General features: G+C 43.5%; 1 protein-coding gene across 3 annotated transcripts in view; it reads left to right on the top strand.

Moving 5' to 3' along the window:
• NEK5 (NIMA related kinase 5) overlaps positions 1–24,143 on the top strand; it is a 1,893,692-nt gene that overhangs the window by 616,086 nt on the left and 1,253,463 nt on the right. For all 3 annotated transcript variants that reach the window (XM_069639859.1, XM_069639857.1, XM_069639858.1), the window contains 2 exons: positions 19,615–19,815; positions 19,923–20,019. In XM_069639859.1, coding sequence (XP_069495960.1) covers positions 19,615–19,815; positions 19,923–20,019 — 298 coding nt within the window. The remainder of the gene's footprint in view (positions 1–19,614; positions 19,816–19,922; positions 20,020–24,143) is intronic.

Genomic DNA, 24,143 nt, shown 5'->3' with positions numbered 1-24,143 from the left:
TATCTAGGGGTTGAGATTGCTTGGTCGGCTTGCCTTGTTAAATCCCTTAATTATGACCCTTTGGTCACTACGATGTGGGCCAAGTAGGAGCGATTGAACCAGCTCCCCATTTCCCTGATGGGACGGGTAGCGCTAATAAAAATGATCATACTGGCCAAACTTGTTTTATCTATTCAGGAATGTCCCGTTATGGCCTCGCAGAGCCTTTTTCACTAAAATAACTGGAGCGTGCTCCTCGTGTGCATGGAAGGGGCGGATAAGGGTCAGTTGGAAACGTTGTACGCTACTGTATGAACTTGGAGGTTTGGCAGCGCTAGACTTTGTGTTATATTACCTTGCTGCTCAGGCATATTATGCGGTGTACTAGGTTGAGGGGGCACCACTTGTATTGTATATTGGATTGGAAAAGCAGGCAAAGGCAACAGCGACTCTGCTGCACAGGCTGGCTGTGGGAATACGGGGTGATGTTAATCAGCTGGGCCCAGTGTCAGTCAAACAAGAGGCATGGACCAGGCTAGTTAAACGGCCCGAGAATACTGTACTATTCAGTCGAGCTATGCCAATTTGGGGCACAACCTTCTTAGGCCCAGTGAGGGATGCACTACTGGCAGCACATTGGCGTAGTGCGAGCATATTGAACTTAGGTGAATTGTTCCATGAATGGTTATTTGTATCCTGGGACATGGTTAAGGCACATGTGGGAGAAGCGCCACTTCAGAACCTCCAATAGTGTCTGATTCGCTCAGCAGTGGCATCAACGTGGTCTGAATTCCCACGGGAACCCGATTCTCACCCGTGTCTCACGTACATACTGACGCCAGACGCAATGAAGAAGTTGGCTTCAGCGCTATATAAACTAGCACAGCTGTCCTAGAGGGTACAAACATAGGACATTAGGGGGGGCTGGGAAAAGGATCTAGAAGTCCCTTTCACTGACACACATTGGTTGCAAATATGCAGATTAATGAGGCAGATATCATTAAACTCCAGACACAGGCTAATACACTTTAAGATCCTAAGCAGAGTGCATCCAACCCCGGTCCGCCTCAAGAAAATATATCCCACCACAGAGGGGAAGTGCCCCAGATGTGATTCGGGGGTTGCAGACATAATGCATATGTTATGGTCATGTTGGGCATTGTCGGACTATTGGGACAAGGTATGTCATGCTTTTTGAAGAGATGGTGGAGCAGCCCAAACGGGAACACTCAATATGTATATTGGAATACGTGCATAAACTGAACCCATTGAAGCGCAAATTGGTAAATATTGGTCTGTTGTTGGCTAAAAGGGTTATTTTAATGAGGTGGAAGAGTAAAGCGGCCCTCACGATTGACAACTGGCTCGATGATATGATCTGGGCAAATGATGAGTAGGAACTATATGCTAGCTTGGTATCACCGGTTAGTCGAACAAGAGAAATATGGGGAGGCTTCCGACAATATTTTATTAATAGAAGTATGGAGGAAGAAGTTGCAGTGACTGTACCATAAAACAACATGCTGCAGAAAGTGATCATGTTTGCTCTCTGTACTAATTACACTATGAAAATGTAATGTTTTGCAGTGTATACCTCTGTGCAAGTTCAAGTTTAAAAAAGAAAAATATAGTGTGCACTTCAACTCTTGAGGTTAATGTTCTAGAAGAATCGTTCTGGGTAGCCTATTATGAAAAAACATATGCCAAAATGCATCATTACAAGACAAGTTACTCAGAGGTCAAACACGCAATGAAAACTCGGTAGACCAGGTTTACATCAGAGGACATTTATCTAGCAATTGGCAAAATGAAGCCCTCTACAGCATCTGGCCTAGATCATATCACCCCAGTTACGATTAAGTATGATCCGGAGCTATGGACGGCCATTCTGTTCAAACTCTTTCAAGAAGGTGTGAAGAACCTAGTTATTCCACAATCTTGGCACATCTCATATATCATACCCATTTTTAAAAAGAGGATGGTTATAAACATGGGAATTATCGCCCTATTGCTATCTTAGATGCCTCAAGCAGGGTTTTCGCGTCTTTCCTGCTTCAGGAACTTATTTTTGGGTTTATACATTGAACAAACTATCTAAGTTCCAGGTAGGTTTCCAAAGATAACTAGGTACATTCTTAAATGTTACTGTTATGGCCCATTTGCAGGCATTGGCCAAAAATAAAGCAAATCAATTGATCTATATCGCAGGTCTAGATTTATCTAATGAATTTGAACGCATTATATTTGAAAAACTCTGGGCTAAGCTAAGAAACTGGGGCATTCCGGAAGCTCTAGTTACTCTTCTTTCTATGCTGCAAGAAAATAACCCAGGTGCAAATTACATTAGGTAATGATGGTATTCTTAGGAGACTTATTGATACCAATCTTCGACTGAGGCAGGGTTGCATTCTGGCATTCTGGCTCTTTAACTTGTACATATTTCATATTCAAAATTTATGGGACCAAGTCAATTCTTTTCCAGCAAAATCGTGCAGCCTTAGTCTGCATTGGTTAGCCTTTGCAGACGATTTGCTTTTGTTTGATCCTACTCCAATTGGTCTCCAACGTAAGTTAACAAAGTTTACTTCTGCAACAGATAGCAATTTTTTGATCAATTGTACTAAGTCTAAAGTTATTATATATTCAAATAAAAGAGCACCCAAAACCATGAATTGGTCCACTGGAGCCCTTAAACTGGAAAGAGTTTCATCCATCATATATTTGGGATATACTATATTTAATAGTATATCTATCCAAGAAACAAAGGAAAGACTACGAGCCAGAATGCTTCCCTTGGCTGCTCAACTCAAAAGAGTTTTTTACAGTTTTTTCAAATTCTCAATTTTACCTGCCTTAAAATTCTACACAGTTTAAATTGTTCCATCCCTGACAGATGGCCTTCAAGTCATTCTTGCTGATTTGGGTCCATTCCTTAATACAAAACAGGGAATTATATGCCAAAAGACCTTAAGTCTCTAATTTTCCATACCCAATAGTGTCATTAGACATGAGTTAGGGCTGACATCTTTGGGTTCCATAGTAAGATGGAAAGAAATGTGCCTCTACACCAAAATGATTGATCCACTGCCTAAGTACTCTTTATCAAGATTTTAACATAATTTTAACCGACAGATCTATTCCATCTTTTAATAAATAGTCATATTCTAGATGATCTCCTTAAAAATATCGGTTCTAATATAGACAAATTAGTCAATAATGCCAACAAGACGAAAAGGAGGCGGATTGGATACAAACTGTTGACAAATTGGCCCATTACATGCAATAAACAAGGGGGGTGCTGGGAGTCCATCTGTCAGACATTAGTCCCAGTTACGAGAGCCTTACCCAGAGTCTTTAGCTCACTATCTTTCACAGAGGAGAAATATCCAAAATATATCAGTCTTTGTCCTGTCCTGGGGCAGTCCAGCACCAAAATGCCAGTCAATTCTCCTCTGAACAATAGTACCAACAGCAAACCCAGACACGTGTTTCGGTCTGGTTGGACCTCAATACAGTAAATTGTCTGGCTTCTCCCTTGGAAGGGAGGGTGATAGCCATCCTACAGAAGGTGCAGCGCCTGACGTCGGTGCGTTCAGCTACTGTGCGGGCCGTCAATTCGCTGCTGGGCATGATGTCCTCCTGCATCAACCTCGTTCTCCTTTGCAGACTACTGATGAGGCCTCTCCAGGACTTTCTGCATGCGAGATGGCTGCAAGTCTCAGGATCCTGGGCGGACAAGATCGCCATCAACGAGGAGTTCCGACAAGCAATACAGTGGTGGGGTGTGCCCTCTCATCTCACGCAAGGGGCCCCATTCTTAGTCCCTCCTTACCAGGAGACAGTCACCACAGATGCTTCTCTGGAGGGTCGGGGAGCTCTCACTGGACAGTTGTACGCCAGAGGCTTCTGGCTGACAGAAGAAAATACCCTTTACATCAACTTCCTGGAGCTTTGGGCCGTCTTCTGCGCTCTCAAGTCCTTCCTGCCATCACTGAGGGGCAAGGTGCTGAGGATCTTCATGGACAGCACCACTACCATGTTTTACATCCGGAAGCAGGGCGGCACATGCTCTACAGCTCTCTCTCCAGGGAGTCCCAGGATCTGTGGCACTGGGCTATTCGTCAGGACATGTTTCTCCTCCCTTTTCACCTGGAGGGCACCGAGAACACCATTGCAGACTCGTTCAGCAGGGAGTTACGTTTTTGCCACGAGTGGGAGCTTGTTAGGACCAACTGGATCTTCTATTCCATAAATGGGATCAACCCCAGATCGACCTTTTCACAACAGTGACAAATTCCATGTGTCAGAAGTTCGTCAGCAGGTTCCCACAGCCGAGGAGCATGGGGGATGCAGTCTTGTTCTCATGGGAGGGACTTTTCCTATATGCGTTTCCTCTATTCCCACTCCTGCTACAGACAGTGTCACTGCAGGATTATACTTGTCGCTCCTGCATGGCTGTGACAAATCTGGTATCCAGACCTGCTATGTCTGTCAGTGGCTTCGTCCATCTGGCTGCCATTACTTCCCGATCTTCTCTCCAGAGAGGGAGGGGTGATACTGCAGTGTCGCTGAAACCTCAGGGCCTGACTCCTGCAGCCCTAGAATTTGGACATTATTCTTTACCTGCGGAGTGTAAGGACATCCTGGACAAGGCCAGAAGCTTTTCAACTTTGACGTACTACGGTCATAAGTGGAATCGTTTCTCTCTATGGTGCCGGGCTCAGAAGATTACCCTTCTGCTTGTCACAGCCCCACAGCTCCTACTATACCTGCTTTCCTTGGCCAAGGCTGGACTAGCTCACGCCTCTATCAAGGTACACCTGGCTGTCATATCAATTACACCAGGACACCGGGTAGGCCTTCCCTGTGGTCGCACAGACTCATCAAGGAGTTGCTCAAAGGCCTCTTCAGGACGTTTTCCGCAAGTGAAGTCTCCTGCCCCGGCTTGCGAACTCATTGTGGTCTTGACTAAACTCATGGGGGCACCCTTCGAGCTGATGCATCAAGCCCCGCTCAAGTTTTCTCGTGGAAGACGACTTTCCTCGTGTCGATCATCTCGGCCAGGTGGCTCGGGGAGATCCAGGCCCTGTCTTGCAACCAGCCGTACTTGACCTTCCACGTTTCAAGGGTGATACTGCATACACACCCCATCTTTATGCTGAAGGTGATGTAGGAGTTCCACCTTAACAAGCCTTTGGTGTTGCCTGTCTTCTTCCCGAATCCGTCGTTGCCAGCAGAGAGGGCCTTGCATTCGCTTGACGTTGCTCGTGTATTGAGGTTTTACGTGGCACGCACGAAGGGATTTCGGAAGTCTTCTCAATTGTTCATCAATTTTGGACCTATGAATCATGGGTAGGCCTTGTCGAAGGCTTCCATCTCCAGATGGCTCTCCGGCTGCATCATGCAGTGTCATTGGCTGGCTAACAGACCCCTTCCAGGCTAAAGCCCATTCCACGAGAGCCGTTGTGTCAACCCTGTGCGGCTGATCCTCCAAAAGTCCCTGACTTCCCTCCTTCTCCTCACCTGACAGACTGGAGTCTGAAGTGGCAGACGACAGGGGTCTTCAGGCTCGATAATCCTTTTTCTCTCTTCTTCCTTTTTTTTGTAGATTGGGTCTCTCTCAGAAGGAAGCCACAGTGAAAGCTGCACGGCAGCACAACCTGGGACTCCTCTCCCGGGAGGGACTATTTGGGGAAAAAGCCTTGATCATTTATTTATTTATTTATTTTTATTTTATTTATTTGTGATCAGGCACAAAAGCCCCCAAGCAGCAATTTAGACGGCAATGAGGATCCAACCTCACCGATGCAGAGTGGAAAACGGGATCCGCAGGCTCCACGGAGTAGCAGGTAAGTGTGCACCATAAGCGAGTCACCAGAGTTCAGCGAAGAGCAGCTCGCCAAGGTAAGTGAAGAAATCAGCAAATAAACAGGAACCAGCTGTACGAACAACAGAGGCTGGAAAGTAGAAAGAATGTATAACGGGCAAGACATAGAGAGAGAGTAATAGGGGAAAGAGCGAGCCAGGGAAAAACAAACCTCCGGATCGGAAGCCAAAGCAAAGAGGAAGAGAGTGGTGCACCCAGAGGAACGCCGAGGAGAAAAGAGAAATAGGGCGAGTAAACGTCCCAGAATGAAAGCGGGATGGGGGAGGAAAAACTAGCGTTAGGGCAACCGAAGAAAACGGGCAGCAGCACAGCTGACCAGGAAGGGTTGCAACGCACAGGGTTCAGGGACGCTGTAGTTGCAACACCAGACCGTTGCATGAGCAGCATGTAAAGCGTGATGGAACACTAATGACCGCAGCAAAGCCGCACACGGAACCACAGGCACACCGGCATGCAGCGCATGACACGTTGCAGCAAAGACAGCGTTTCTATCTTGTGTGCCCCTGCTCGACATTTACAGGGCTGCTACGTGGAGGTCCACACACACCTTCACAAGGTTCTACTGCATCGACAGGGATTCCAGGGAGGAGTCCGGGGTCAACCAAGCAGTGCTGCGCAACCTGATCACTTGAGGTGAGTCTGATCCGGGGTGAGTGTTTTTACTTCTGTTGAGCCTTGCCACCTTCCGTGGTTGTGTATGTGTACTGCTGTATAATCTTTATTCATGAGCATGTGAATCCATGCTAGACCCCATGCTGACGAAGGAACTCCTGTTCTCCAGTATAGGTCTGGCATGCATTCACATGCGAACCCTCCCGCCTTCCCTTCTGTGACTCTTTTTGGTTCATACTGCCACTTAACATGCTATCAAATGTGAAGATGGCCTCCAGGGGTGGATCTTAGGGAGAGGACTGCCATTGGATGGGGCAGTATGACTCAAAGGACAGTGATTGGTTTAGAGGAAAAATATAGTTTTCAAGCTAAAGTGAAACAGTTTTTTCTTTTACCGAGGATTCCCAGCCTGAAGACGGGGAATATTCATGAGCATATGAATGCATGCCAGACCCATGCTGTACAACAGGAGTTATTGGTAAGTAACTAGTTCCTTATTAGGCAAAACCTACAACCTATAAGGTAATATTTCAGATGAATTATGGCCCACTTGATTGCCAATGCCTCCAACACGATGACGGAATAGTTTTCTCCCTGGGAAATAGCTTTCTGCTGATGTATGTAACGGGATGTTCAAAACCATCATAGTTTTGCGACAGAACAGCTGCCAATCTCATTAAGGAAGCATCGGTCTGGAGGATAAACTCTTTGGAGAAATATGCAACTCTCAAAATGTGGCTTTGACATAAGGTCTGTTTCAAGGTTGTATAGCAAATTTCATCCTCTTCTTCCCACCAGATATTTTGGGGCTCTGCAATTTTCATTGTATCTGTCAGTCTAGATGTTTTACTGGAGAAGTTTGTAATAAACCTGCTGTAGTACCCAATTAATCGCAGAAAGGCCCTAAGATCTTTTTTTGTTTTTGGAGTCTTACTTTCTCTTGCTGTGGTGGACAGTGCCATTTCCCACAAAGAACCCCAAGTATTTAACTGCTGATTGGGCCAATTTGCATTTTCTGGGATTATCGGTCAACCCTGCCTTTCTTAACACTCTCATGAATGTATAAAGATGGAGTAAGTGAACCTCCCAGGTCTGACTATGGATTGCAATGTCATCTATATAGGCTCTGCACAATTCTGAGTAAGGTTGCAAGATTGTATCAATTAGTCACTGAAATGGTGCAGGAGCACCATGCAGATCGAAGGGCAGGACTTTAAAGTGAAACAATCCCATGGGAATGGCAAGGGCAGTTTTCTCTTTGTCTGAGCCATATAAAGGAACCTGCCAATATCCTTTTGTTAAATCTAGTGTTGAAAGGTAGACCAGCCGGTCTAGTAGCTCATCAGTATGGGGCATAGGGTAGACGTCAAAGGCAGAGATGTTGTTCACCTTTCTAAAATCTATACAAAATCGCCAGTTTCTATTAGGTTTTGCCACCAACACAATCGGGGAGGACCACAGACTATTAGAAGATTCAATGATGTTGACGTCTAGCATGTTCTTAACCTCTTGAATGATGTTTTCTTTTCTAGCCTCAGGTAACCAATATGGTTTTAGGTGTACCGCTTTACCTACAGGAGTGTGGATATGATGAAGAATACCCTTTACTCTCCCGGGTTCTTCTTGAAACAAATCAGTGAACTGTTTTATAAGCTCCTATAAGTCTTGTTTCTGATTGTTACTGAGGTCAGGAGAAATTAATGCTTTGCTTTCCGTGTCTTCACGGTAAAAGACAGGATAATATTATGGCCGTGGGTTCCGAAGGGTTTTCTTTCCATTCCTTCAATAGGTTTATGTGGTAAATTTGAGTTTTTAGGCGACGATCTGGTTGGGAGGTCTTGTACATGGACCTGTTTGCTCCAATACTTCATATGGTCCATGCCACCTGGACACTAGTTTATTTTCTGCAGTAGGTAACAAGACAAGCACATTTTGACCTATCGAAAAGGATCTGAGAGAAACTTTTTTATTATAAGAGTTCTTTTGCCGGCTTTAACCACATGAGTTTTGTACCAAAGAGCTCATCATTATCATGTGTTCTTTCAATCTATTTGCATTTTGTGAGAGTGGGATCGGGGCCTCCTCTCGCTCTTCCCAGGTGTCCCTCAACATATCCAAGAAATCCTGTGGGTCTCTCCCATAAAGGAGTTCAAACAGGGAGAATCCTGTTGAGGCTTGAGGGGCTTTCCAAACTGCAAACAGTTCCCAGGGTATCATTTGATCCGAGATCTTAACCATCTTGATCAACTAACTTTCGGAGTATGGTTCAAAGGTCTTATTGAATCTTTCCACCAGGCCATCTGTCTGGGAATGATACACTGATGTTCTTAGGGTGGAGATATGCAATAGTTCTTTAACCTCCCCCATAAGCTTACTCATAAAAATAGAGCCCTGATGCATCAGTATCCTTTTTGGAAACCCCACTCTTGAAAAGAAAGTGAGTCGATGTTTCAAGATGTGCTGTGTGGTGTTAGCTCTCAGGGGAAAGGCCTTGGGATAACGAGTAGCACAGTCTACAATAACAAGAATATATTTGTTTCCCAGTTAGACAGTTCCAAGGGTCCCACAATATCCATTACGGCGGTGTATGTGAGCTCATTTTCTGGCAGATTATGCATGCTTGAATGAAAGCTTTTATGTCAGCATGAATTCCAGGCCAATAAAACTTTATATGTGTATGAGTTTTAGACTGTCCAAGATGGCCTCCCGTCAGATGTGAATGGGCTATTTCCAGGACCACCTGTTTGTGACTCTTAGGGACTACTAGTTGGGTCTTTACCAAGCCCTCTGTGGTAGTGTCTCTTTGATAAAGAAGTCCAAGGGGGTCATTACGAGTTTGGAGGTAGCCATGGCGCTATTAGACCCGGGTCCGGTGTCACTGAATGGGGACTTACCAGGACATTCCGACCTGTGCGGACCTGGTAAGACCCCATCCAGTAAACCATTCCCCCATAGGGCTCAATGGGAATGGGGAAGGCGCTCGTTATTAGCTCCAAGGTCCCTTAACGGGTCCCGCAAAGAACGGCTGGCCGGACCAGCCGTTCCTGCTGGGACCCGCTAAGGGACCTCGGAATATGGCGGTAGGGGCTTAACGGCACCACCATCCTTAACGGTGCCATTAAGCCCCTACCGCCATACTCGTAATGACCCCCCCATGTTTCAAAAAGAACAAAGGTCCCCCCTCACAACCCTCTGGTTCCGCTACCACCTGCAAAGATGCTTCAGCTAACAAGGGGTTGTTTCTGTGGGCAAAGGCTAAGCCAGGAAGTGTCTGGGGCTCTTCATCTTTAGCTTTTCTATTTTCAGGTTTGGGGCGGCCATCATGTCTCATTGCACCCCCCCCCCAAAACCTTGAGTTCCCCTTTCTGTGGTTCCTGCTCTTATTCTTCTTTGAGTCTGAGAAGCATTGCTCTCTCAATTACCCCTTGAGCAATGCTATCGCCTTGGTGAATTTGGAATGCGTCCTTTCCATGGTTTTGTAGCAATACCTTAACATCACCTCGAAAGTCTCGGTCTATCACCCTGCCAAACATCAATCCCAAATCTCCATGCTAACCCTGACTTGGGCGCTAGTCTAAAGCATGTATCAGGGTGGAATCAATATCAAATCAATGGGTATCAGTCTTTTTTCACATGGAGGAATTGCCATATCCCTACTACAACAAATATCAAACCTGATAGAGCCTTTAGTGGCTACTGAGGAGTCTTACGCTCTGGTGCTTATTTTCTAAAATGTTAGGGTCCCCAACTTGTATCAGTTGAACCGCATCCCACTCTGACACCATTTGTGAAGCCATCATGAAGCAAGACACAGACAACAGATTCAGAATACGAAACTAAACACTGTGTTAACCTATGCTTGGGTGGGATTGCCCTACCTAAATGAAACTAAGGAAAGTCTGAGTGAAAGAGTTCAACTTAAGAAGCGGTCTGTGTCCAAAACCTATACTTGCCCTCACAACTAAATATGTACAATGTGTGGGGATGTCAGAAACCAAAAGAAAACGGCGTTCAACACAAAGTTCTGAGCTTCTTCCAGCTCGCAGCTTCCTTTCAGTTCCTTTCCCCAATTGTAAAACAGTTCCACAAAAAGTCTCAAAATTACCTTCTTGCGATCAAGGTCATAGATTTAAACATTCCTTGCCGTTCACTTCCCCAAGTTCCAAACAACACACTTCCAAACACAAGGGAACCTTGAGACTCCATCCTCAAGTCAGCGAATATCTCAAATCTCAAGGGTTCCCTTCCCCAAGATTTAATTTTGTTTCCAAACCAAAATACCATTGTCTTCCTAGTTTTAATTTCCAGAGTTCAGTTAATTCTGCTTTCAAGTGTATATTCCTGTGGTTTGCAGTTCTTACACAATTTGGTGTCAGGGTTCCAGCTCCTGCCTCTCAGGCACTCCTGTGTTGGCCTCTCAACACCCGAGAACGACAGCCTTCCTACACCGTTCTCTTCACCACGTTCAGTCCGTTCTATGGAGCACCAGCTCCCACACCACACTTCCACAGACTGTCTCTCGCTGTAGCCCCCAGCGTCTCAGCATCCTGCTCAGATAAGGTTCCCTGCTGCTTGCACTAGTCTCCCTGCTGTGTCTCCTATCGCTCTTTTCCCTGCTGGGCTGGTCTCCTTTTATACACCTTTAGCCCCTTGACAGGCAGCAGGTGTGAATGTCCAATTAGCTTCTCAACACTGGGGAACAAGCACCTCAGACATAAGGGAAAGGGACAGCCTTCCATACGGGTTCTCTTCACCACGTTCAGTCCATTCCATGCAGACGCCAGCATCATGGCATCCTGCTCATATAAGTTTCCCTGCCGCTTGCACTAGCCTCCTTGCTGCTTCTCCTATTGCTTATTTCACTGCTGGGCTAGTCTCCTTGTATACACCTGCAACCCCTTGACAGGCCTCAGGTGTGAATGTCCATTTAGCCATGCCTGGCCACAATCAAAAGGACAGGCCTGACCATCACAGCTCTTAGCAAGCATATTCCTCGTCCCAGTACCAGCGTTGTGAACGAGTGTAGTCTTCATTGCGCTCAGTTGCCTCTTCTTCGTCCCAGTACTGTCAAGTACCACATGTGGGGATATAAGGGGAGCTGACTTACAATAACCCATAAAGATCGGGGAAAGGTTAGGTTGATCGTCAATGGGAAAAGGGGGATACCATGTCTCGCCTGGTTGCACCCCGCTTCCAATCCCCAAGGACTCTCCACCCAGGTGATCCTCCCTCGCTTCTCCACCCCCAGGGTCGTGATCCAAGAGCGATGGTCTTTCCCTGGCCACCTGACAAGAGAATCCAGGGGGGTTAGGAGTGAAGATACCCTCTGGTTTCTCAGTGCTTCCAGTCAAGGATTGTTCCCTGTAAACTTTCCATCAGCCTTGAAAGGAGCTCCCACCTCCCTAGCCCAGGCTCTCCATTCCACAATGGTTTGCGCCACGATTGGTTTACTGCAGGCGGGCATCCCTTTTGTCTAATCTCTCCCTACAGTTAGGAGCCCTATAGGCCGTGGCTTTATCTATCTCACTCCCTCATGGACTTACTACAGGATGTAGCAGGGTAGTCTTTGTCATGGTGCCCTTATCCTCCTGATGGCTGTCCTTTATCTTTCTCACTCGCCTGTCTCCCCTCTTTTCTACTGTCCTCCCTGTCTCTCTTTCTCTCTCTCTCTCTCTCTCTCTCTCTCCCCCTCTGTCTCTCTGTCTGTCTCTCTCTCTCTCTCTCTCTCTTTCTCTCTCTTCCCCTTCTCCCATCTCCACCCTCCATCAAATCTCTCCCCCATGCCTATACTCTTTTTTCTGTTCGTATGGCTCTCCCTCCCCGCCACCCTCCAACTGATCTCTCTTTGTCTCTCCCTTCTAACTACACTTAGCTTCCAGGTTTTATCTCTCTCCCATCTCCTGTCTCTGCCCACCAATTCCATTCTGAACCTACCGGCTTTCCGCCGCCAAATCTTGATCCTCCCAACACTGCCCCAATTTTACTTTACTTCCCTCTCCTGTCCCTCAGTTCCCTCTCCTCCCTCTAATACTCTCAGTTTGCCTCTTACTCTCCCTCCAGAATTACCTCCAAACACTCTCCCACTTACATTCAACAATCCTCCTACTTTCCCTACAAAGTTACCCCCAATCAGTCATACACAATCACTCCAAAGCCGCTGCCGGCCTCTACACCCTCATCTCTGGTCTGTTGGTCCTCCTGTACCTTCTCTCTGACATCACTTGTACTACTCTCGCACTTAATGGACTATGCTGGCTTTTTTTTAGCAGTCCCCTTCCTGCCTAGAAGCCTCCCTTTGCTCCCATTGGCTACTTGAGTCAGCTAATCCCCTCTTCGATAAAGTACCTGTTTGCCTACAAAGGTATTGGTGAGAGCTCCCTGGTGCCCCTAGTGTTGGGCACCTCACTACTGGCTCCAGCTCCTCTGCTGCTGCCCCACTGCTCCCATATAGCCAGTCTAGGGTGTGTGGGGTAGGTGTCAGGTTGTTAACTGTAGTTTTGTGGCAACCAGCTGAAAGAATAAAAAAAGCGACCTGGCCAGGATAGAGGAGGATAGGCATTGGGGCAAGGACAGAGGCACCAATGTACAGAATAACTACTGCTTTTAAAGCCAAATATCTGCAGATTTAACACAGCAGAATTACTGCTCACTGTAAATCTGCCAAAATCCCCAATGGATCCCTCTGGACCCCAAACCTGGGGATTAACGCTGTTATAACTGATTTTGGCAGTAATTTGGCAGATTTACCACTGAATTACCGCCAAACTCATGATGAGGGACAATATCTGGTATTCCTCAAAAACACACCTTTGTCACAAAACAAATGGAAACAAATCATAAGGCAAAATGATAAATGTTTAACATTTGCAGCAAGATGCTTTGACACTGGAGGGTTAAGCAAATGTAAAGGAGTCATCGCTTTGTACCAATGAGCTCCTGATTAACCTAATAATCATGAGGTAGTGCTAAGCACCTTATCTAGTTTTTTAGTCTCCCTTTTCTAATGCGGAATGTATTGTATTAAGTTAACTGATATAGAACCTGGGGTACAATTTTTATGATTAGTTATTTTTATGGGCCATTTTTACTGAAGTCTGAGTACTGTTTTAACAATTTCGTGTTTTGTTTTTTTTTAGTTTTCCAGAGAAGGTACTTTGTTCTGGCTTGACTTGCTTGATCATTAATCATTTAAAGAGCAAACGGCTCATCGCTCAAGTTTGTTGCACACGACTTTCCAATAACTTTTTCTCACAGATCAGTCATTACACCATAAGTCTTTTTAGTTTTGGCTATTAGGTGGCGCTGAAAGTGCTACCTTTAAAGCAGAAACTATTGTCATGAAAATATGAGCTTTAACATAAGAGTTTGAAATAGGGTCTTTGAATGTAGGTTTGTAATGCTTTTCAATGCAGATGACGTATGAGGATGGATTTATGTAGTTTGGCTGTGTCCCACCCATTTAACGCCCATTGCTAAGTGAAATCTATAGGATCTTCCTTCCATTCCCACGCATTTTCCCACTAACTACACCTCTTTTTGCACTCTTTGGCTGAATTTGTATTGTATGGTGAATTTGTCCGCCATATTTACTTCTAAAATGACGGCCACCATCTGTTAATGTTATTTAAAAGTTATTTGATTTGATTGATGCTTTAAACTATATTTTATCACTTCACTTGTGTATAAGCGCTCTACAAATAAACAATTACAGTTAAAGTGCTGCGACCACTGTACACGTTCTTCTATTGCCTCATCGCCCACAAAAGGGTGTCCTAAAGGCTCTAATGACAATTTATTTTGATGATACTAAAGGTTTACAATGGCTGAAAAGATTGATCCCCGGATTTGAGAAATTGCAAAAATGAAATTTAATTTTCACTTGCTGGAACACTCAAGGTCATGTGCATTTTGTCAACAAAACCCTTATAATATGTTGTGTAATTCTGCCGTTTTCATGTTACAGGAAACATGGTTGACGGACCAGTTCTTTATAGATGGGTACGTTGTATACCAGTCCTTTGCAAAGAAAGGTCCAAAGGGGCGCCCATTTGGTGGGCTTCTTATAGGGGTTAAGCTTGAATATGTCTCTTCTTTGGTGCAGCAAGCCAAAGTAAATGAGCATATGCTGGCTGTCGAGATCACCATTAATGTAGGCCACAGTAGCCAGCGCCTGCTCATTATAAATGTATATGATCCACCTGGTGTTCTTATGACTGATATCATCCAGGAATCTACTGATTATTTCTAGTTGGCTTATAAATGCCGACTTGGATATGATATTAATGGGAGGTGATTTGAATGCCAGGTGTGGAGAGCATTCCACCAAGGAATTCTATTCTGAGATTAGACAGGATTGTGCATTGCTACAGAAAACTGTTAATCCGAAAGGTATTCGATGACTTAGATTCCTAGAACTTTGTAGTTTGGTGATTTTAAATGGTCGCACTCCTGGGGACACACCTTGGCAAACTACCTGGAAATGTGGCCAAAAATAGGCCAATCTTTATTATCTATGTGGAAATTCTCAATTAATTAATATCACAAAAAACTTAGATATTTCCAAGAATGTATTTAGTGATCATGCAACCCTATGTTTGTGTACCAAATTTAGTACATCGTTGCAACACCAATATGCTACCTGGGACCTGGTGCCCAATCAGGAAGGCAACCGGGTTAAATGTTCTGAACATAATGTTAATAAGATATGTCGAAAACTTACATCTGTGTACCATGATTGTCTGAGTCTTCAAACTGAAATTGAATCATGGCTAAGCAGGTTGGTGCTTGATAACTTCAAAGGTAGTGCTAAAAAAACAACCCCGATCTATTAAGAATCATGTTCGCCCATTCGATATAGTAATACAAAGACAAAAGAGGTCCTTGCGAATTTCTCTCCACACGCTGAAGAGGGATGCCCGTAGAGGTCCTGAATTAGTGACTGAACGACAAAAACTGAAAAATTGCTTTAAAAAATGGCTAATTTGAAAGAAACAATTAAGCTTCACATCTAATTGGCAAACAACGATTTCAGTCCTTAATAGTAAACACACAAAAAACGTGTGGTGTATCCTTGATCAAGCGAGACCTCTTAGCGAGAAATATTATTAATCCTATTTCTGAGAAAGTCTGGTATTCCTATATTGAAGCAAAAATGTTGTGTAATGATTTGGATGCTTCATCTGTTCCTCTTTTTAGTGTTGAGTGCCCAATGATATTTTTATCTGATGATATTGTCACTCACCTACCTAAATTAAACAATTCACGAGCTCTGGGGCGAAATGGTCTCTCGACATCTACTTTGAACGGAAATAAGGAAATTTTGGCAATTATACTATGTGACCTTTATTCTAAAACCTGTAGGGAAAGACGAATTCCAGATTCCTGGAAAAAAGTTATTTATATCCCAATATTCAAAGCTGGCGATCGTCTCTTACCTGAAAATTACTGCCTATTGTCCCTTTTGGACACTACGGGCAAGGTCTTTTCCGGATTCTTGTTAGTTTACTTACAAGCATGGGCCACGGAATAACATCTTGAACGATTACCAAACAGGTTTCAGAAAAGGATCCAGCATCACTCATAACATAACATCCGTTTGCTAGACGCTGTAATGGCTCGGGCTAAACTTAAACATAGCCCATCAGTATATATTTCCTTTGTTAACTTTCAAGCCTCTTTCGATCAAGTGAGTTGTTTGCTTCTTTGGAAGAAACTTTGGATTCTCGGTTGTCCCGAATGGATACTTGAGATCTTGGTGGCTATTCACTCTAGCACCACCGCTCAGATTAGGCTTGGTGACAATGGGTTGTTATCTCGAGAGGTGCCCATTGAGAGACTGGTTAAGCAGGGATGTGTATTGGCTGCCCTGCCATTCAATCTCTATATATCTGACCTTCCAGCCAGACTTGGCACATACACTAATTGCCCACCTGAAATTGCCCAATGTGTTGTCGCAGCCATGTTATACGCTGACGACGTTGTGTTGTGTGACCAGATAATTAGTGGGATGAGCTGCATGTTAACTGCCCTTGCATGTTACGCTGAGGAACACAGATTATCTGAAAAAAACAAAATGTATATTAATCACTGCACAACATATTAAAAAATTGCTATTGATTTCTGCGGTGGGTCATGAATTGGTTTCTTGTAGAAAATTTAAAGCAAAACATATATCTTTGTTGGTACAGAGATTTGTGTATCATCATGCAGGATTCTCTCTGGATGATATACTTATTCTTTACAGTCAATGGTTTTGCCCAGTTGTTTTGTATGGCCTCGAGGCACTCAAAATGCGAGATCTTGAGTGGTTAAATGTGCTTGAAGGATTCTTCTGGAGATGTGTTTTGCGACTCCCTCCCTCAACCTCCATAGAGTTTATTTGCCTAGAACTTGGCCTACTGTCTCTGAAATCTATGGCTGTCAAGCAGAGGGGAGAGTTCTTTCTGAAATCAAAAACATTTCCGATTTGTCCAATATAGAGCGGACTGGGTTCTAACTACTGCCTTACTCACGGTTCCTTAAAGGAAGGTGGGTACATGAAGTTGATCTGCAAACTTTTCCTAAATTTAAACTAGGAACCTGACTTTTGACGTTGTTCTAATGGAACAAAGCTGAAAGGAGCTCTCATCTCTCACATGTTCGAAAGGAAAGCTTTAGAGGATTTTCAACTGTGAGGGCAACCATGTGGAAAGCATCAGTTCTGCCCACCTTTGAGTGCTCAACACGAGGTTCAAACTAAGACTTGCCAGGCTCACATGCCCACTTGTTTGTATTTGGATGTGCAGATTACAGTGTGGGACTATATATGTTTGTGTTAACCTGAATACAGTACAGAATTTAGATTTCAGAAGCAAATGACATGTGATCTAGCAGTAATGTTCACAAGCATTTGACTGTTTTTTGTGAGTATTTGAAAGATAAAGGAAACCTTGCGTGGAGAAATGGAAGTAGAAGTAAAAGTAGTGGACAGACTCACATAACAATACCCTTTTTTAGTTAGAGATGCATTAAGGTTTTAGTTTTAGGCAACAAAAACACAGAAATATGAACGTTAATGAAGAGAGGTATGGTTGCTTGACTTCACAACATTGCAGATGCCAGCCACTTGTGCAAAAAAAGAGCCTGTAAGTAAAGCTGTCCTTTTCATCGGGGAGCTCGGCGACTGTGTGTGACTATGCTAAGCAGACCTATTGAATGAGCATTGTTGGCCTTCTAGTTGATACTTAAAGTTACACTCCTTCCTTCTGTCCATTTTCCTTCATATTTATGGTATATGGTTGCCGGGAGTGCAATGAGAGAGTGATGAAAAACAGCATTGATTTTAAAAAAAAAACTGCCAGAGGGGCATGCATGCCCCTGATATGCAACCTCCCACATGATACCCGCCCAAATGTCAACCTTTCATTTCGAGGCTGGAGCACCTGGCAGCAACTGTGCTCTTTGGCTTACAAAATATTAATCTTTCCATTAAAAAAAAACTAACCAGTGTCTATACCGCAGCTGAGGGTTCAACTGTCAAGTATCTTGTGGCAGACATTTTTCCTGTCTGGATAGGCATTATTTCTGGGGAACCTGTATATGGCATGCATCATTCTTTCGATCAGGCCACTGCAGTTTCATTTAAGGTGGGAGTAGATTTTACACCATCTCCAACCAATGGAGTTCAGCAACTTTTTGAAAAAGAGTTTGAAGACCAGTGTTCCTCATATTTGGTTTTGTTTAATTGTTGTGGCGTTGGCGCCACCAAATTGCTGAAACCATTGCTACAGAAGAGAGAGAGAGAGAGAGAGAGAGAGAGAGAGAGAGAGAGAGGCAATGGGGGTTCTGAACAGAGAATATGTGGTTGGCATATCAGCATATCAACGGGCAATGCCATGACATGAAACTGCCAAATCACTAAAATCTCTTTTTCCAAACTCCTCCTTCGTACTACCAATGAGAAGTTCCCTAACAATATTTGTGCCAATCAGCAGCTTTGTAAGAAGCCAGATGGGTGATGGGATTTCCATTTCCCAGATGCACAGTGATTTCATATTGAGCTATTTTGTGCTTTTTCTTGCAGACTGTTGGGCTATTTTTGGACTGGTTTTGACAGCAGATCTGTTTTTTTTGTCCTCCTGGAGCTGCCTTTCTACGCCCACACTCTGTACTCCCCTCCCCCACTCACCCCACACCCAATTGCTGTACTACCCACCACCACTCTCTTTACACCCACCCATCCTGCCTCCATTATGTGTGCAGGTTCGGTTTTGTTTGGCTACATTTCAGAAGTCCTCCCAAGGCTGCTTTGTTCTTCATGTTTTTTGCACCCAACCTACTGCCATCACGCATCCCCACCCAACCCCCACCCTCTCTACCCTCACCCACCATGCCCCTGCTCTATCTGCCCCACCCACCCTGCCCCTGCTCTCTGTCCGTGTCCTCTGTGCCTACCGCCCATGTAATTTCATCATGGGGCCAAGGGATGTTTTTTTGCTGTGTTTTTTACTGTGATTTTTTTTAATGAAAAAAAACCATCAAATTTTTGTAAAATTATTTTTGGGGGGGTTCCCTTCCAACCCCCCATTTTCTTTTAAATTTGTGGTAAAAAAAAACACTGCGAAAAAACATACCACGCTGAAAGGACGTTGTACCGTTCCCTCTGCCCCCACCCACTCGCATCCTTCCTCTCTCACTTCTTGCTTTATTTTTTACCTTCTTTCAACCTTTCTTGCTCATGATTCCTCTGGCTCTTCATCAATGGCACCCTCTCTCAATTGTTTCATCCCTTGCTATATTCACCTTCCATTTCATTCTCTTGTTTACGTCGTAGTTGGGCAGCTTACACCTACTTTACAACCACATCTCCCATCATAAAAATGATACTTTGTTTTTGATTTGTATATCCATTATTGACATGATATTTCACTAAGATCCAAGTGCCCAATGACAACTCGATTTCCTCCTGACAACTGCTAGTGAACCACCTTTTAAGTTGAAAAAACCTGAGGTAATAGCTAGAACAAAATACTTTGATTTATTAAAATGCATACAACTCAAAATAAAGTAAAACCGGATTGCTATATGAAATTCTGTTTTGTTGTCATTGTGGTAGTACAGCATTAAATAACTTATTACCATCCCCTGACTCTTTTCAGTTTGAAGGCAATGGTTTACGCCAGTTAGTGCTGAAGATTTGCAGAGGGCATTTTATCCCAGTATCTTCAAAGTATTCCTATGATCTGCGAATGCTCATTTCCCAACTATTCAAAATCTCTCCTAGAGATCGACCATCCATCAATTCAATACTGAATAAACCATTTCTGGAAAAGCGAATCACAAAGCACCTGAGCCCTGAGGTGAGTGATACCTTTTGTGATGTGCCACATTTTCTTATGCATGCTTAAAGAAGAACAGTACTAAAGATACAAACACTTTAAACTTCAAGTTATTCATTTCTTTTCAGTTATTTCAGGAAGAATTCAGTCACACTGTCCTACACAGAAAGAAGCCTGGAGCATCTCGGCCTGCCCTTTGCCCTCCAGCTGAAAGGCATGCACAGGGTAAGGTTTAAAAAATAAAAATAGCATACCATCCAATTTCACTAAAGTAATGTGTAATATATTTCCAAACCAGTCTAATTTTAATTTCTTTATTTGATTCAGCAGTTATTTCATGCCATCACTGAGCAGCTTCAAGAATACTTTGCTTGGAGGGCAGTGGTTGAGGGTATTGGGGTAAATGAGGTGGAGCGCCGGGCTGTTTAGGTGGAATATGCCAGGGTAAATAATGCAAAGTTGCACTAGTGGAGTTTTTAATCCTTACAGAATTTAAGGATGTCTCCATCGAGGCAGAGAGATAGAGCGTTTCAAAGTTCAGGGTCCAGTGCATGAAGAAATGTTCCACCAAATTATTTTTATATCAATGAATGGAATGCAAAACATTTAGAGAAGCCGAAAACTTAGGTTCTGGTCAACTGATTTGGCAGAAACTCATAAGTAAAGATATTTGAGAACACGCCCAGGGTTTGCTTTGTGAAATATACATGGTGATTTGAAGTCTACCAAGTTCTTGAGTGGAAGCTAGTACTGAGATTTCAGGGTAGCAGTGAAGATGTCTAATCACTTTAGGGCAAAGATGAGGTGGTATGCATGATTTTGTCTCTAATTATTTCTAGAAGTCTTTGCCAAGAGCCCATGCAAATGGTGTTATAATACTCAAATTGGGAAATGACTACCAGGACAAGAGTTGTCCAATACAATATAATCATCATGGGGAAAATCCCTTGCAGAAGATAAATTTAATACAAATTATTTGTGTCACTGCATTAGCTTGTGTTTGAAAACGCAGCTTCACAATGGGCAAAAATACATCATGACAACATTATTTAATGATTTGTAGTTGAAGGAAGGGGCATTGCCAATTTTGTGGTTAAGCTTCAGTCAGACAGAACTACAGAGGGGTCTGTTTAGTCCAGAAACAGGAGCTTCATATTTAAAGCGTTGAGGCATAGCCAGTTTTGATGTGTTCACTTCTGCTTACTTGTCAGGTAGGCAGCAATTTGCTGATGGTTCCTCTACAATGAAGTGGTTCTCTGTATCATCCTCATACATGTTTTATTCTAAATTATTGGTGCCGATACTCACCACTAGTGGTAAGAGGGTGTTAAGATAGATTGTTAATAAGGAAAAACGTTGCTCCAGGTGATGCTGTGATTTCAGAGAGGAAAGGATGGAGCTTTATATGTTTGCCAATGTTTGATTAGAACAGGGGTCTGTAACCTTTAGCTCTCCAGACGTATTGGGCTACAACTCCTGTGAAGCTCTGCTAGCATATTTAATGGTAGGGAATCATGGGAATCGTAGTCCAAAACATCCGGTGAGCTGCAGGTTGCAGACCCCTGCATTAAAAGGATGACCATTTTCGCTCCATGCACATTTTCCTTTGCATGCCAGCTGCAGCATGGTAAAATATGTTGTGGTTGATGGTATCAAAGGTTGCAGATGACTTTCTTAGTAACAGAGCATAAGCCTGACCATGATGATGGGGGGAGATCAACTTTTCTTAAAGGTTCAAGTGTGGTTTCAGTGGCGCGTTGTCTCAAGATGATCAAACCATTTTGACCTTTTGGTCTATTGGTCCACCCCAACTCGTTCCCCTCTTAAGGTGATTGACGCTATTAATATCTAATTGGTAGTTGCATAATAGTCGACGCCTGTTATTCAACCTATGCAACGGCTTGCCAGAAGTACTGCCACCCCCTAGCCTCATTGATCTCTGTTTCTCGGTGTCAGTCCACACTTATCTTCCTTTTTCCACACCCCCTGGCTGCCCTTATCCCTTGCCCTAACCACAAACGTCCACTCCGACCCCAGTGTCCTACCACCTCCCACCCACACCCCTTATCCCACCTCACCTGGCTCTATCCTTGTCAGGGGATTCCCTCAAACCACTCTTTCAGCACCACTCAACCTCCTCCCCAGCTTATCCTCTTCTTCTCAACCCTTCACCACCACAGCCCACACCCATATCTGCCCCCACCTCCATGGTCATCATAAAGTGGTTGATCAGATGGATGTGTCAATCTTTTGACTTGACGACCAGTTTATCATGTCTACCACTTTTTGATGACCAGTAAATCTGTCAGTAAAATGGTGGTCTATCATTATACCCATTACTGTTTCAGTTCTAGGATGACTGCAGAAACCAGATCACTTAGCATACAATTTAGTTTGTGGTGGGTTGGATTGTGACAATAATGTAACATATGTTTATTTTTTTTATTTTTTATTGTGTCACATGGTTTACATTTTAAAACTTAGCACACAATCATAAAAAAAGAAAAGAACACATCACATTTACAAATAGTAAAGAAGAAAATACTATCATAAAATGTCATAACCATATATATCAAGGCAATTCAAATAACTAAAAACACATCTACAAATAGTAAAAAGAGCAAATACTTTCATAAAATCGACATGACCATATATTCATAATGATTCAAATAACTAAAAACATGTTTCCAAACTTTAAAAAAGTTATATCAATCTTAGAAAGAAATTGATATAAGGCAATCATCATTGTCGTAGAACAATAATAAGTAAACAAACCATTCCCACAAAAATTCCCACAGGGCTATTCACAAGCCTTGGACAAATCTATTAAAATAATTAATTCACAGACTTTGGGCCTGATCACGACTTCGGCGGTAACCCTTAAATCCGGCGGTAGCACTAATACCGCCGGATTTAAGGGTCCGCCGAATCAGGGCTTAGGCGGATTTCGCCCCAGCTCTTAGCTGGGGGGAAATCCGCCGAAAATTCGCGCTATTACCGCCGGCGGGAAATCCACCAGCGGTAAGAGCGTGAAAATTCCCCATTGAGCCCAATGGGGAATGGGGCATTCCCGAATGGGCTCAATGGGGAATGGGGAATTACTTTACCGCCAAACTCGTGATCCGGCGCGGTAATGGCCAAGTCGTGATCAGGCCCTCTGTAAAGTGCTGCATTTTACAAACAAATGATTAAGTATTAAGTAATTCAACACTCGAAGAGGAAAACAGGCAATCATAGCTCGCAACCCCAAACTCTTTCCACATAAACTGGTTTGCAGCTGTAGGTGAAACATTTTAACAGAATTTCAGGATCAACCTTGCAAATCTCCAAGATGAATATTTTTCCAGGTAGTTGGCTGTAGATCCCAGTTTACGATGGCCTTTTCCCATTTCTTTACATCTTTTTCTTTTTTAACCTTTTTATTTGTCATATGAAATACAAGTCAAACAAAAAAAGATAACACAAATATATTCATAATATCAGATGCATGCATTTGAATAATAAAATATATAGAATGCCCAAATATCTAATTCCAGCATTATTAAAAACTACAAGTCCAATCCTTATTTTACTACTACTAACCTCTATTTTACAACTGTATTTCAGACATTTAACAACATCGGACAATACATTACTGACAGACATCAACATACAACACTGAACATAAAATTCCAGTAATCTCCCTCTTATTGCGCATCATTATGTGCTCAGTAAGTCAACATTAACTATATAACTCATTGAACGGTCCCCAGATTTTAAAGTAATGTTCCTCTTGTTTCTGTTTCTTAAGCATAACTTTTTCATAATCAGATAAAGTACGTACATCTGTCAACCAATCTTCCACATCCTGCGTTTTCCTTGACTTCCACACTTTTAATATTTGTTTTGCTGCTACTACAAGTACTCAATTTATCCATTCCTTACTCACTTGGGCCATTTCACCTCTCCCTTTGTTTGATAACAAAATTGTTGAGTAAAATGTTCTTGGAAGTGTGTTCCCCAGCACAAGGTCTAATCTTCTTAAGACATCGCTCCAGAAGTTAGCCACCCTTGGGCATACCAATAGCATATGTAGTAAGGTGTCCCTACTACGACCACAGCCCCAACAGGTGTCATTATCAGTCAAACCTAGGCTAGCCATTCGCTCAGGGGTCCAGCATAATCTACAAATGATTCTTTGCCTTACATACCGCAGACCCAGATCCATCTTTGAGTGCGTGCCTATACGCAGCAGACTGTCCCATTCCTCTTAAGAAATATCCATACCTAGTTCTTCCACCGAAGCCTGATGCAGTTTCTCCCATGCTCCCACATGTGAGTTGTCCACCGGTATCAATTTCATGTACGTG

Source organism: Ambystoma mexicanum, chromosome 7q, assembly GCF_040938575.1.
Source record: "Ambystoma mexicanum isolate Mex_15411 chromosome 7q, UKY_AmexF1_1, whole genome shotgun sequence".
NCBI classification, from domain to species: Eukaryota; Metazoa; Chordata; class Amphibia; order Caudata; family Ambystomatidae; genus Ambystoma; species Ambystoma mexicanum.
The sequence above is the reverse complement of the archived record's forward strand: the minus strand, read 5'-3'. Positions and strand labels throughout refer to the sequence as shown.